The 15,693-nt window shown below is 43.8% G+C and overlaps 2 protein-coding genes across 3 annotated transcripts in view; both read left to right on the top strand.

Moving 5' to 3' along the window:
* LOC141091750 (RNA-binding protein 45-like) overlaps positions 1 to 12,689 on the top strand; it is a 29,024-nt gene extending 16,335 nt beyond the window's left edge. The window contains exons 7-10 of one of the 2 annotated variants that reach the window (XM_073577443.1): positions 968 to 1,064; positions 3,886 to 4,052; positions 6,244 to 6,451; positions 12,557 to 12,689. In XM_073577443.1, the coding sequence (XP_073433544.1) occupies positions 968 to 1,064; positions 3,886 to 4,052; positions 6,244 to 6,436 (457 nt within the window). In that variant the 3' untranslated portion in view covers positions 6,437 to 6,451; positions 12,557 to 12,689. Of the gene's footprint in view, positions 1 to 967; positions 1,065 to 3,885; positions 4,053 to 6,243; positions 6,452 to 12,333; positions 12,469 to 12,556 lie in introns of those variants that run through there. The other variant, XM_073577442.1, reaches the window with a different exon arrangement.
* LOC141091751 (microtubule-associated serine/threonine-protein kinase 1-like) lies at positions 12,563 to 14,764 on the top strand. Its single transcript, XM_073577444.1, has 7 exons — positions 12,563 to 12,689; positions 12,881 to 13,046; positions 13,163 to 13,261; positions 13,495 to 13,617; positions 13,757 to 13,866; positions 13,961 to 14,117; positions 14,338 to 14,764. The coding sequence occupies exons 1-7, from the start codon at positions 12,621 to 12,623 to the stop codon at positions 14,433 to 14,435; spliced, it is 822 nt and encodes a 273-aa protein (XP_073433545.1). The 5' UTR covers positions 12,563 to 12,620; the 3' UTR covers positions 14,436 to 14,764.
* Positions 14,765 to 15,693: the final 929 nt, after the last annotated feature.

Below are 15,693 nucleotides of genomic sequence, written 5' to 3' on the forward strand. Positions count from 1 at the left end.
TGAACGCGGCGATACCTAATATGTGTATATTTGATTTTTATTTTTTTTTTATTTTGAATGGGGCGAAAGGGGGGTGATTTGAACTTTTTATATTTTTATTTTTTTAATATTTTTAACAACATTTTTTTCCCTTTTGGCATGCTTCAATAGCCTCCATGGGAGACTAGAAGCTGCCATAATGCGATCGGCTCTGCTACATACAGGCGATGATCAGATTGCCTGTAGGTAGCAGAATTGCCCGGCAGGGACAACCATAGAGGCCTGCTGGAGACCTCTGTTTGTCATGCAGATGGGCGGGATTTCCAATGTGCTTTCCGGAAGCGCAAATTAAATGCCGCTGGGCATCACTAATAGCCTGTAAGCCAGACACTGTGCACTACCTGTGTGTGACCAGCACCCTACACTCCTCCGTATGTTGGTGCTATATGATTGAACAAAACTGCATGCGTAGTATAAGCCATGCTGACACATTTAGTAGCCAGCATGTTTTTCAGTAGGTAATCATGCGACCTTTCTCCTGCTTTTAATCTGTCTCTGCCCTGTATACATTCACCCTTCAACATCAGAGGTCCAAGCTATACAACTCTTCTTGCCTTCTGCCACCACTAGAGGGGGCTTATTGCATTTTGCTTGTACATTGAACTCCATAATAAACCAGTATACAGCGAGGTCGCCCTAGTGGTGGCTCTAGACATAGTTCATTCCTAGACTAGAGATTGTATCAGTTTGGAAGTTGTATCCTAACCTTAGGATACGGGATAGTATCTTGCTTGGTGGGGGTCCTACCACGGCGACCCTCACCAGTCCCAAGAGCAGGACTGTCTGAATCAATCATATTTCCCTCTGCTCCATTCTATGACGGATGGAGCCCATGGGATAGGACATAACTTCCGCACTCGGTACAATCCCTTTAAAAATAAAAAAAAATAATCTAAATTTAACCTGGTTTTTTTTTTTTTTCCCCTAGACTTCTTAAAAAAATGGCATCCACCATGGTGGCTGCTCAGGTAAATTCAATGGTTTGGGGTCCCCAAGTTTCCCAACAATACCCACCGACGGGGCCTGTAAGTATTTTAATCCATATCTATTGAGATAATGTCTTTTCTGTCTCTGTGGCTCAGCAGCACATTCCTACACTCTTGCTGTCGTCTTCAGCCATCATTAGCTTCTAACAGCTGCGAGTGGAGCAGAGCGCAGCAAACTCAGTTAACTCCACTGGCAATCTGTGATGGCAGCATTCACAGCACGTGGGTTGTCGGGGGGGGGGGGGGGGGGCCTGCTGAAGAACCCTGTGCCTGTCATGATGGGACTACTATGAAAGCTAGCCTGTGACTTGTTTTTTTGTTACACACAGCAATACCACCGTGCTGCTGTTTATAATACAAGCGATCAGAAAATCACAGGTTCAAGGGACTACAAAATACAGTAAAAAAAAAAAAAAATGAACACCCCATTTCATGTATAATAATCTTTGGAGGCGGATTCTCAGGGAGATCTATGTCCGGCCCATAGATCTTAACTGCTCATTTACATATTACAAAAATGTGGATTTCTCTGGTATAACCCATCAGATCGCAGATATCAAGGTATCTTTTTATTCAGCTTCCTATGACCTACGTGCCCATATAGATGACTTAGAAAGGGAGATCCAGCTCACATATTCCCTTTTCAAGGAAGTTTTATACAAGAGGATTATTAAAGGAGGCTTCTCATTAGAAACTGTCTTTGAAAATGTGGCCCCTGGCTGATTCTCCTGGTCCTGTTCCCACCACCCTCGGCAAATAACTGATTTTGGCAGGAAAAGCCACATCCCATTAGGAACTTCTTGTGATACAAGTACACCATGACTTCACAATCAGAGTTGATCGAATAGCTTTGGATAAGAGCTCATCTGGATACCTGGAGCGCTCCCGATCAGTTGTTCGGCTCCGCAGCTGCATTTGTCTCGGCTGCATGACAGTAACAACACATGCATGGAGAGGCTGTTTGTTGGGCTCTCCCTGCATGTGTTGTGACAGTGAAAGAGCTGTGACACGTGCAGCTGCGGAGCCAAACAGCTGATCATCGGGAGCGCTCCAGGTATCGGGGTTCCCGATGCAGCTATTCGGTAAGCACTTATCAGAGGCTATAAGATCAACCCTAGTCACAATACAATTAGTTTGCTTCCTTGTGGTCCTGACCTGCGGGGACAAGTCTCATACATCTTCTATCCATGTGAAATCTCTGATAATGTAGTACTATCTTCTCTGTATGTATGAACATACCCCGTGATTATTCTATGGGGCGGGGGATTACCAATTTTTGGTTGGCGTTTTCTTGGTTGAGCTCTGTACACTCGGCTCTCCTCTCTGATCAGCAGCTCTTGTCCTTATACCGTCATCTTTTCATGTTTGCAAAATGTCCAAGGACGGTGTGACCTTTAAGGGGATTATTCTATTTGGTGAGGTCTGTGCGCTTTACAGAAAACTAAGCCGTGCTTCACCAGGCTGGACGTGACACCCTGCTTGTCATAGGTCTGTTACCAACTCCCCGGGACCCGCTGCAGACACATCAGAAATGCAATCCTATCATTGTGAAACCCCTATATCATAAAGGCGGCCTTGCCGAATATCAAACACGTGAATGCTCAGCCAAGCATTTCTGCTCTCTGGAGGTGGTGTAGTCAGCTGTGCTAGTCCATTCAGCATGAACATATAATATGTCACGAAAAAACAATCTCTGGGATATGCTGAAAACTTCCAGTCATAGTCATACATGTAACTTTGTATGTAACCCCCTTCTCATGTACAGCACCATGGAATTAATGGCGCTATATAAATAAATAATAATACAGTGTGACAAGTCGGATTTGAAAAATTTGGCCTGGTCTCTAAGGGTTTAATATATAACGGACACATACGCACTAATATATACAGTATATCACAACATCACTGAGCTGATGGATGTTAGAGACCTTGTTCTTCTCCATCTTCCGTCTGGAGACATGCTAGTCCAGTTCTGCACCTTTACCCTCAGTTTCTTTTCGAAAGACTGTGATGGTCTTGGAGGAATTTGGGGTCTTTATCACGTTGGAACACTGCAGTGATGTAGTCACTGAGGAGTGAAAGATTCCAGCGGCCAACGGTGAAGCTCTAGTGAACGCCATGGCCAAGAGTTCTGGCAGTGCTGGAAAATAATGGTGGCCACACAAAATATTGACACTGTGGGCACAATTTAGCCGTTTTCACTTAGGGGTGTACTCACTTTTGTTGCCCGTGGTTTAGACATTAATGGCTGTGTTGAGTTATTTAGAGGACACCAAATTTACACTGTTATACAAGCTGTACACTTGACTACTTTACATTGTATCACTGTCAGATGTTCAGTTTTGTCCCATGAAAAGATACAATAAAAAAGTGAGGTGTGTAGATAGCTATATGATGTATCACACATACACACAGCTTCAGGCATGGTCTATTCGCCATTAGAGCTCAGACACACCTGAGCAAATAAAAGACCTTGACTGGAGTGAATGGGAGCGACCATTCCCACTCAGAGCTCTTCTGGTCACTCCTCAATCCTGGACCCAAAATTCGACCCATATGTATTTAAAAGAAAAAATCTCTAACCTACTGTTACTAGAGCCTTCAATTATGGGACTTGCATCACATAATATAATATTACCATGAGGAAATCCCTCTTTTTACCCTTCTGTCTCTCTAAGTGTGTATCACTTTGTGTAATTTTGGCTGTATCAGTGGAGTATAATCCTAACTAGTCCAGGGGCAGGGTTAAATTGTGTGGAGCACACTTTCCGTTTCCTTCCCCCCCCTCCTCGTCTGACATGGTTGCTTGTTGTTTGCAGTATTCAGTAGGGTTTTCACGGTGAATCTTTTTTGTCTGCAGGCCTATGATCGACCATATGCTTCCCCTGTTGCCTCCCAGCTTCAGACAGACGCTACCCTTCCCGCATACAAAAAGAAGGCGCACGTCGATGCACAGTGCAAGGAGAGACTGTTCATTGTGTTCAACCCTCATCCCCTGAGCCTGGACGTGATGGACGACGTTTTCTGGTAGGGCTCGCCGATTACAGTAGCACCCCTTACTGACACTTGGGCATGAATTATAGCATAATAATTTTATTTTTATAGCGCCAACATATTCCGCAGCACTTTACATTATAGAGGGGACTTTTACAGACAAAAGACATTACAGCACAGCATAGCAATAAACACATAGATCAAAACAGATACCAATAGGAATGAGGGCCCTGCTCGCAAGCTCACAATCTATAAGGAAAAAGGGGAGACACGAAAGGTGGGTGGTAACAATTGCTTTTATTGTTTTAATTCTTTGGACCAGCCCTAGTGTAATAATCGGGTGTTCCTGTTGCTGCATGAACCAGTTAACAGTCTAAATATGTAACAGTACAGACACAGAGGGCTATTAAATGCAAAAAGCAGGTGAGAATATGATGCGAGGAACCTGGTTATGGTAAATTTTGAAATGAGCCACACAGGAATATTTAGGTTAGTGTGTTGAGGCGATAGGCCAGTCTGAACAAATGCGTTTTTAAGTCACGCTTAAAACTGTGGGGATTGGGGATTAATCGTATTAACCTGGGTAGTGCATTCCAAAGAATTGGCGTGGCACGTGAAAAGTCTTGGAGACGGGAGTGGGAGGTTCTGATTAAAGAGGATGTTAACCTCAGGTCATTAGCAGAACGGAGGGCGCGGGTAGGGTGGTAGACTGAGACGAGGGAGGAGATGTAGGGTGGTGCTGAGCCATGGAGAGCTTTGTGGGTGAGGGTAATAAATTTATACTGAATTCTGGAGTGGATGGGTAGCCAGTGTAAGGACTGGCACAAGGTAGAGGCATTGGTATAACAATTGGTGAGGAATATGATCGTAGCTGCAGCATTCAGGACGGATTGGAGAGGGGAGTGTTTGGAAAGAAGGAGACCATTAGTAGAAAGTTACAGTAGACCAGACGAGAATGTATAAGAGAAACAGTTTGCAGAGTCGAAAGTAAGAAAGGGTCGAATTCTAGAAGTGTTTTTGAGGTTCAGATAACAAGAGCGAGCCAGTGATCGGATGTGGGGGGTGAATGAAAGCTCGGAATCGAGTATGACACCAAGACAGCGGGCATGTTGCTGGGGAGTAATGGTGGAACCACACACAGACATGGCAATGTCGGGTATAGATGCATTAGTAGAGGGAGGAAACACAAGGAGTTCAGTTTTTGACAGGTTCAGTTTCAGATGTAGTGAGGACATGATGTTAGAGACAGCGGTAAGACAATCACTGGTGTTTTCTAAAAAGGCTGGCGTGATATCAGGAGAAGTGTATAATTGAGTGTCATCAGCATAGAGATGGTACTGGAACCCAAATCTACTGATTGCTTGACCAATAGAGGCAGTGTACAAGGAGAAGAGGAGGGGGCCTAGAACTGATCCTTGAGGAACCCCAACAGTAAGGGGAAGGTGAGAGGAGGAGGAGCCAGCAAAAGATAGGAGGAGAACCAAGAGAGAACGGTGTCTTTGATGCCGATGGACTGGAGCATAGTGAGGAGGAGCTGATGATCCACAGTGTCGAATGCTGCAGAGAGATCCAAGAGAATTAGCATGGAGTAATGACCATTAGATTTAGCTGTTAGTAGATCATTAAAGACTTTAGTGAGGGCAGTTTCAGTAGCGCGTAGAGAGCGGAAACCGGATTGTAGAGGTTCGAGGAGAGAGTTGTCTGAGAGATGGCGGATAAGACGGGTGTGGACCAGGAGTTTAGAGATGAAGGGAAGATTAGAGACAGGTCTATAGTTAGCGGCACAGTTTTGGTCAAGGGATGGTTTAAGTAATGGCTGTGTGATGGCATGCTTAAATGAGGTAGGAAAGATACCAGAAGAGAGTGAGAGGTTGAATATTTTTGTTAGGTGAGTGGTGACAGCAGGGGAAAGGAACTGGAGGAGATGTGATGGAATGGGGTCACTGGTGCAAGTGGTAGGGCAAGAAGATGCATGGAGCCTGATTACTTCAGCATTCCCTCGTTACACACCATGTCTGCTTGCTCATTGGTGGCTTTTGTGCTTCTCTACCAGAATTGGATTTCTGAATTCTTGCAGTTTAATATCTGTGGTTTCAATAGGGCGGTACAGGTATGATGTGCTTTCAGGACACATGAGGTCAGACATGATGTAAATTCTGACATTGGACGTTCTCTGTGCTGCTACTACTGAAATATTTAACCTTTTTCTTTTATTTTTTTTTAGTCGTTTTGGGAATCTGATAGAAGTTTACATTGTGCCGGGAAAGAACGTTGGGTACGCTCGATACTCGGAGGTGTACAGCGCAAATGATGCCATAGCCGCTCTGCATGGCAAAATGGTGAACGGCGTAAAGCTGAAGGTGATGCAAGCCGATTCTCCAAAAGATGAGTCCAACAAGAGACAAAGAACATACTGAGTCTCTAAATTTCGGGTAAGTACCAGATGTCCGTTCTGCAGTCTTATCTGTCGCCCCATAGTCACTGATTCCCAGGAAAGGTTCATTTTATAAAGTCTAGGGCAGGGTTCCCCAACTCCAGTCCTCAAGAGCCACCAACGGTTCATGTTTTCAGGATTTCCTTAGTATGACCCAGGTGGTTATTGCAGTACCTGCCCAGGCAATAATTCCATCACCTGGGCAATACTATTGAAATCCTGAAAACATGACCTGTTGGTGGCTCTTGAGGACTGGAGTTGAGGAACACTGGCTAGGGGTACGTAAAAAAATAAAGTATATTGTGGTAAGCGAGGCGATTGTCAGATGACCACTAGAATACATTTGTTGTGCACTGAGGAACAGAAGAAGCAAAGACCGTGACTATAGAGATGCTGCCATGTATCATACCTCCATGCTGTCAGTAATGGCAGGTAGGACACATTTGTATGCAGAGATGCAAAACATTTTAATAGAATTTTAGATTTTTCTAAAGGTTTTACATCAGTAACACTTATCAGTTGGATATGGCATAGTCGTCCTGATTGCTTGACGTCCATCCTCCCACCCCCCCCCCCCCCCCCCCCCCAAAAAAAAAAAAAAAGAAAAAAAGAGTGCCTCTTGGGGGGGGGGGGGAGGGGGGGTCTCAGTTTGGCTGGGTTCAGATGAGAGGATCAAAAACTGTGTGGTGTTTCTTAGAGAAAAAAAAACTTAATTCTCTTTTCACCCTTGGCATCCGTTTTATACATCTACAATCTAAAAAAAAAAGTAATGAAAGGTTGAATACTGGTTAACGTGGTCATCATGGCAATGGATCCATAAAAAGTCATCTGCCATACTGCTGGAGTATGTATCGCACTTTTTAATTTATTTTCTTAACTCGCCGATAATTTAGTGGGCAAGTCTTTTTTTTTTTTTTTTTCCCTCCACCCCATTGCATAAAAAATTTCATATAAATTACACCAACTACGGTACTTCATTTGTTTTTGACATGAGTTTTGCACGTGGACAACAAATTCGATCTTCTGAATGAAACCGTAATGTAAATAGTAGGTAAAAAAAAGGTCAGAGGAAACGCATCTTCTATTTGCCTCATGTCTTAAAGGATCTGTCACACCAGATTCTTGACACTTCATCAGAGCAGCATATTGTGATTCCAGGGATGTCACTTACTGGGCTGCTTGCTGTAGTTTTTATAAAATCACTGTTTTATCAGCAGGAGATTATTACTACAGGACTAGTAAACCTGCTGCCATGTAGTCCTGCATATTCATGAGCTCTAATAACCCCGCCCCCAACACCGATTGGCAGCTTTTTGCCTATGCAAAGTGTACAAAGAAATCAGCCAATCAGTGGTGTGGGTGGGGCTATACAGAGCTCTGTATTCAGAGAACTGGTAGATCTGAGGCAGATAAAATGGAGATTTTATCAAGACTGCAGCAAGCAGCCCAATAAGGGATACATCACTGGAATCAGGGTTTCTGCCCCTACAACGTGCTAGTCTCACATGGGGTAGCATAAACTTGCTGACAAATTACCTTTAAATGGGACCTAATTATGGGGCTTTCCAACTAATGAGACATATTAAATCAGTAGAAGGGAAGTAATGGGCATTACCATTTCTTTTATGGGAATGACACTTGTCCGCAGCGGTGCTGTATACACTTTACTGTACTCTAAGAGCACCATAGGAATCTCTTCTATATGGAAATGACCATAGTTCCCTCCTGAGAGCAGCGGTGTATAAAAAAGGAACGGAAAGCTCCATATATGATTGTAGAAACCTGTAAAATTGGCATTAAATGCTGAATATAATGTGCAAAGTACAGAATGAGCCCGTGATGGAGTAATACAGTGATTGTGGGAGGGAAAATCCTCTTTACTTCAGTCTTATTTGAAGGTAAAAAATTCCAATTGATTGTAGGTATCTTGTTGTTAGAGCCTGAAGCTCCCGAGTCGCCCTGGCATTCACTCCGCATTTAGTTCTCCTGCTTCCAGCTTGGCAGATTTATTTTACGTTGCTGTCATTTTCTCCTGGGCACTTAGCAATTACCAGCCAGCAATTTGTCGGGAAGCGTTTGATTACATGATGAAAGTGTTCGGTCACGTCCTGATTATCCCCATTGTATCCTAATTAGTAGAATAACCATGTGGGAGGCCCCCGCCCGCGTTCATCAGTGTCAGATGTTACAGGTTGCTACTTTCTGGAATACCCCATGCTGAATGTTAGCTTCTTCTGTAGCCAAACGATCTGTGGTGATATCTGTAGTGGCACGATCAGTAGTGATATGATCTGTAGCGGCACGATCAGTAGTGATATGATCTGTAGCGGCACGATCAGTAGTGATATGATCTGTAGCGGCACGATGAGTAGTGATATGATCTGTAGCGGCACGATGAGTAGTGATATGATCTGTAGCGGCACGATCAGTAGTGATATGATCTGTAGCGGCACGATCAGTAGTGATATGATCTGTAGCGGCACGATCAGTAGTGATATGATCTGTAGCGGCACGATGAGTAGTGATATGATCTGTAGCGGCACCATCAGTAGTGATATGATCTGTAGCGGCACCATCAGTAGTGATATGATCTGTAGCGGCACCATCAGTAGTGATATGATCTGTAGCGGCACCATCAGTAGTGATATGATCTGTAGCGGCACCATCAGTAGTGATATGATCTGTAGCGGCACGATCAGTAGTGATATGATCTGTAGCGGCACCATCAGTAGTGATATGATCTGTAGCGGCACCATCAGTAGTGATATGATCTGTAGCGGCACCATCAGTAGTGATATGATCTGTAGCGGCACCATCAGTAGTGATATGATCTGTAGCGGCACGATCAGTAGTGATATGATCTGTAGCGGCACGATCAGTAGTGATATGATCTGTAGCGGCACGATCAGTAGTGATATGATCTGTAGCGGCACGATCAGTAGTGATATGATCTGTAGCGGCACGATCAGTAGTGATATGATCTGTAGCGGCACGATCAGTAGTGATATGATCTGTAGCGGCACTATTGATTTAAAGTGACATGATCTGTAGTGGCAGGATCTATGGCGGCACGATCTGAAGTGATATGATTTATAGCGACATGATCCGTAGAAATATGATCTGTAGCGCCACGATCTGTAGCGATATGATGGCTCTGTGTTTGGAAACAGAACCTGTTTTCACTGTTGGATACAGTACGAGGTCATCGTCACTTGGGATCGCAGTAATTTGCAGAGCTGGCATAGTATAATATTACTAGTGTGCTTAACCCTCTAATATTACACGGATATTATGCTTTATTGATCCCGCTTAATTTCAGAATATTTAAAACACTATTTTAAATCCATTTCCAAAATGTAGAGAGAAGGGCTGGGCTCTGTAGATGTAAAAAAAAAAACAAAAAACATTGGATAGGGTCAGCTATGTATCGATCGGTAATAGACATTCACTCAACAGCTTGTTCATGCTGCGTCTTTGCCTCGTTTTTTCCCACTCAACAAAATGCAGTATTTTACAGCACGGGCAAAGAGATTGAGATTTCTGACATCGCCACACACTGCGTATTTTTTCCTTGCAGATTTGAACCATAAGGTTTTTGCAGTGTTTCTCTCCATTTAAATGAATGGGGGGGAGAACTCACGTATTTTAAAGGGAACCTGTCACCAGAAAACGCTAGTACCCTGCAGATATGGGGTTAATAGACAGGTTAATAGCGTTACTTAGGCCTCTTTCACACTTCAGTTTTTTGCATCAGTTATAATCCGCCAAAAAGGCGGACAAGCGGATCCGTTGTAAACTGATGTGAACGGATGGCACAGGATCCGTTTTCAGACGGATCCTGAAAAAGAAGAAATTTAAAGGAATCGCTGGCGAGAGAGAGAGAGAGAATTTTTTTTTTTGTCCGGCACCCAGAAAGAAATTCGTGTTAAATCAGTGTTTGCAGGATCCGCCAGAGAAAAAAACGTTACAAGCTCCGTTTTGAAATTTTTGAGGATGGTGACGGACAGCAACTTTTGGCGGATCCTCACAAAAAACGGATGCAACGGACAGCAATCCGTCACAATCCGCCATTAATGCAAGTCAATGGGGAAAAAACGGATCCTCAAAAAAAAATTGAGGATCCGTTTTTTTTAAAAACCTGGCGGATTGTGACTGATTGTAAAAAACGGAAGTGTGAAAGAGGCCTTATCTGCTTGAATCCTGCACTTAGCAGAACGCCGCAGGGGGGAAAATGAACTTTATTCCTCCCAGCAACTTTCCGGTTTCAGCCACAGGGGTGGCATCGTCACAGGTTCAGTCACCGCTCAGTATATAGAGAGCAGCAGCTGTATCCCCACTACCCCTTGCCGGCACTGACTGACGTCCAGATCTAATGATGAGCTGCTGTCAGTCGGTGTTAGGGGCGTGGTTACAGACGCGGCTCTATAAACTCAGAGCGGTGACTTAACCGGCGCCATCCCATGACTGAAACCGGAAAGCTGCAGAAGGGACTAAAGTTTATTTTCTCCCTGCAGTTTTGAGCTAAGGGCAGGTTAGGAACGCTATAATAACCTGCTGATTAACCCCATATCTGCTGGTTAATAGCGTTTTGTTCGTTGACAGGTTCCCATTAAAGGGAATCTGTCACCCATATTAAGTGATATCATGTAAAGATATCACTAATTTGTGCATCCCATAAGGATTCTATTCAGGCTTTTGACTGCCCCCGACCCCGCACCTTTGAGGCATAAATACCTTTTTTAGCTTGTTGGTGTTGCATGCAAATCGCCGCTGTCCGGTCCGATGGGCGTGGCTTAGTGGTTCCCCCCCCCCACCTCCTCAGCTTGCTTCACGTAATGTTCGTCTGTGAATTCCACAGACGCCGTTGGTTTTCGCGCTTGCGCAATGTAAAGGCCCCGGCGCCTGCGCAGTATGCTTTGCCCAACTGTGGGCGAAGCATAAAATCGCTACTGCGCAAACGCCAGTATTTTCCAGCGCGGTCTATGCCCCGGAAATCTTCATATGCAGGACACACTTCCGGGGCATAGACCGCACTAGAAAACACTGGCGCTTGCGCAGTAGCGATTTTATGCTTCGCCCACAGTTGGGCAAAGCATACTGCGCAGGCGCCGGGGGCCTTTACATTGCGCAAGCGTGGAAACCAACGGCATCTGTGGTATCCACAGGCGAAGATTACGTGAAGCAAACCGAGGAGGTGGGGAGGGAGAAGACCACTAAGCCACGCCCATCGGACCGGACCGCGTCGATTTGCATGCATCACCAACAAGCTAAAAAATGTATTTATGCCTCAATGGTGCGGGGTCGGGGGGAGTCAAAAGCCCGAATAGAATCCTTATGGGACGCACAATTTAGTGATATCTTTACATGATATCACTAAATATTGGTGACAGATTCCCTTTAGGCTGTGTGCACACGTAGCGATTTTTAAGCGTTTTTGCCGCGATTTTCGGCGCGAAAACGCTTAAAAATCGTGTACAGAACGCCCCCCATGCATTCCTATGGCATTCCGCACATGCTGTGCTAATGCTGCGCTTTTTTCCGCGGCGGAATCGCATATGACTCATATTGTTAGGACTTGTCCATGTGGATGGTTGCATCCCCACCCAGCATTTATTGTAGATATTAAGGAAAGTCATTGATGTGTGATGTCCCTGTATGTCCGCACTGAGCTCGTCTGTATCTCCAGCTGTAGACCAGTTGTGGCATCACTGTATATGGACGACATTTCACCGTGACCTCAGACCAATATTCTGTGCACTATATATGCATTATATCTGTATATATTCTCTCCTGCTCCGATGTCTCAGCTCACTTCTCATGATACATCTTGGTGATCTGCTCTATAAACCCCTCACCGCTCATATTTCCTTTCTTCTATAGGTGGAGACTGTGCGTCCCTTCTAAGAACCAGGGGTCATTTATCTATCCCCTTGGCCCGCTTGTACTTTGCAGAAACAGTTCTTGCAGTGGAATACCTGCACAGCTATGGTGTGGTGCACCGAAACCTGAAACCGCAGAAGTGCCCCCTATAGTGTAATAAAGAGGGGAGTTATTATTTATGATCACACGATCTGTGAGCCTAAAACCTTCTTCTCTTTCACAGCCTCCTGATTACAACTGCTGGGCACATTAAAGTCACTGATTTTGGGCTTTCAAAAATTGGTATCATGATACCAAAAACCAACACCTATAAGCAATCAGCGAAGGACATCTCCAGAGAGTTCAAGGACCGTGAGGTTAGCATCACTTACTGGAACTTAGCTTGTTCTTTACAAATCTCATCACTATTGTCTCTTCTCTACGTTCTTCATTTCTGGAGAACTTCTCCACTTCTATTTGATATTCTGTCACTGTGTATTTAATGGTGAGAACTTGTCTTAATAATGAGTTTCATCACCTCTCATCTGGATATTCTGTTGGTTTCTAGAATTGTGGTACCCTGCATTACATGGCCCCAGAGGTCATCATGAAGAAAGACTACGGAAGACCTGTTGACTGCTGGTCAATGGGGATCATCCTCCATGAATTTCTGGTGGGATCTTTACCATTTGATGTCGATTTCATAACTGAGCTTAAAAGATTGATTGTCATGGGTAAGTAGAATGATCCGATTTTTGCTTTGACTGGTTACATTGGTTTAGTTATTTCCTTTGCTGCACCTTACAGTCCAATACAAACGTTTTATTTTCTGTAACTTTCTATATAACAGCAAAAATACCTTGGAATCACAAACGCCATCCACCCCGTAAGGCTAAGAACCTCATCACTGAGCTGCTCCAAAAAAATCCTGAGCAAAGACTTGGGACAGGTAACAGATATAATAGTATTAATATTTACTTATTACACTGAGGACAAATCGTTCATGTCCATGAGGGTCAGCACTTCTCTTTCTGCTCGCCTATTTCTAGTTCTCCATACTGTGACTTTCTTTCTATTTCCTTCATGTTGGCTCAGTTACGTCATTAGTTCAGATTAGGATAAACTGTTCAGATATTCAGCAGTTTCTGACAATGTCCTCATCAAATTTTTTTTTTTTTCCAGGTGGAGCATTTGAGATTAAGGATCATCCATTCGTGAAAAAATTAGATTTTGACAATCTTCTAAATCAGAAGCCAATGTATATTCCTCATCTTTTGTCAGATGTGGACACCAGACTCTTTATCAGTAAGTAGAAGGAGACATCATCTAGACTAAGTTGTTGTTTGTCTCATCTTCCTTAATATGTGACATCCGGTTCGGGGATGAATTGTGACTGTGCTATATCCAAAACCTCTCGTAACATTTCATTACCTATGTCTTGTAGATCACGCTACTAGAGACATGCCTATGGTCTCAGAGAATGAAGAGGACACAAGTGAGGACAAGGACCTTGACTTCCAAAATTTTACGTCATCCTCTGGAAGGCTTTCTAAAGTGAATATATGACCAATAAATCCAGAATATGTAAAAAAAAAGACATCTCAAAGTAAAAAAAAGTTTTTCATATCTTATTTTTTCCCTTATTTAGCTTTGCACCATCGCTACCATCACGATGAACAATGAGAATTCAAAGTCCCATCCAGAGTGTACCCAAGCATCAAATATTGAGATAACAAATTCTGCAATAAATCCGAATGCAGAGCAAGAAAGCCAAGAAAATGTAAAAAAGGGGAAAAGAAGAAGAGGTGAGATTGAGAATCATGTCCATGTTGTGTGATGTCGGTCAGTGAGAAGAATTCATGTGTCATCTGTCAGTGATGGGATTATCACATGTATGATGGTTGGTGATGATCCCTGACCTCTGTGTGATGAGATTCCTCAGCTGTCTGGCCACTGTGACCCCACAGAAGTATCATGTTGTATGGAGTCCCATCACTTACATTGCATTTACTTCTATTCTCATAGGTTCCATCTTCCGCCGGATCTTATCATCCTGCCGGCGTGGATTATCCAGGGCTGCCAGCGTGCTTACATGTTGTTGCCGCTCCCCTACAGACATCTAAAAGACGGGAAACCTCCACATCCAGCGCCCTGAGGTCCAGCAGTTACACCATCACTGCTGGAGAAGTATAGAAGGACCTTCATCATCTAGCTGTGTCCTTTTGTCACATCTCTACCTGGACATGCATAGCCTCTGTCACCAGGCTCCGCGGTATCCATACTGGACATCTATGGCCTCTAACCAGGCTCCGCGGTATCCATACTGATCACCTGGTATCTGACCCCGGCTGTCTATCAGACTATGATTTCGTCTATTGATTCAGTTCCTGGTTTTCTCCCTCCATTATCATTTTATCCTATTATTAATAAAGAAAATATTCATTAAACTTTACTCTGCATTTTGTCAATTGATAAAAATAATATATTAACACTTCTGTTATAAAAAGCAAATATACGCAGACAATATGTATCCATATTTATATATATTGTATGTATATACTGTACTTATGCTGTGACGACACAGCATTTAATCTTAGTTATGCCAGACTTGTCTTTCTTCAGTCGGTCAAGAGACATAGACTATTGTTCGTACGAGTCAGAATGTTGACTCTTGAGTTGCATTTTGCTGCAGGTTATTATTTGCTATTAGTGATGAGCGAGCGTACTCTGATAGTTGTTTGATAGACAATCCCTCCCTCCATGTGTTATGACTGCCTAACAGCCATGAGACATGCAGCCACGGCCACTGGAACATCGTATTAGAGCACAAATTACTAAAATATGAGGGGCCTGGAAGCCTTTCTTGAAAAGTATAATGTTACAGGATATATATACTAGATTCCTTGATAGGGCGATGATCCAGGGAACTAGTCTGATTGCTGAATATGGAGTCGGGAAGGGATTTTTTTTCCCCAATGGGGAGCTTACTGTTTGCCACATGGGTTTTTTTTACTTCCTCTTGATCAACATGTTAGGGCAGGTTAGGTTAGGATATAGGTTGAACTAGATGGACTTAAAGTCACAGCTGCTCTAATCCCGAAGTCACAGCTGCTCTAATCCCGGCGAGCCAGCGGAAAAGTGAGACTCTATAATTTGCACCACCTTGGGTATTTGCTGGGACTGTTCTATATGTTATTGTCTGTTGTTGAATCAGTAAGGTATTGCAACACTGTTTACCTTCACCCTGTGTTGTCTGAGTAGTACTCTGACCACCGGAAAAGGAGAGTGGGCGTTCAATGGGATGAGCCCATGCGATCTCGGACCAGTGGACAAGAGCACCCACTAACCCACATGTCTTCACATTTGATGGCAGCAGTGGGA

Source organism: Dendrobates tinctorius, unplaced genomic scaffold, assembly GCF_039654945.1.
Source record: "Dendrobates tinctorius isolate UK_male_01 unplaced genomic scaffold, ASM3965494v1 ptg000056l, whole genome shotgun sequence".
Taxonomy (NCBI): Eukaryota; Metazoa; Chordata; class Amphibia; order Anura; family Dendrobatidae; genus Dendrobates; species Dendrobates tinctorius.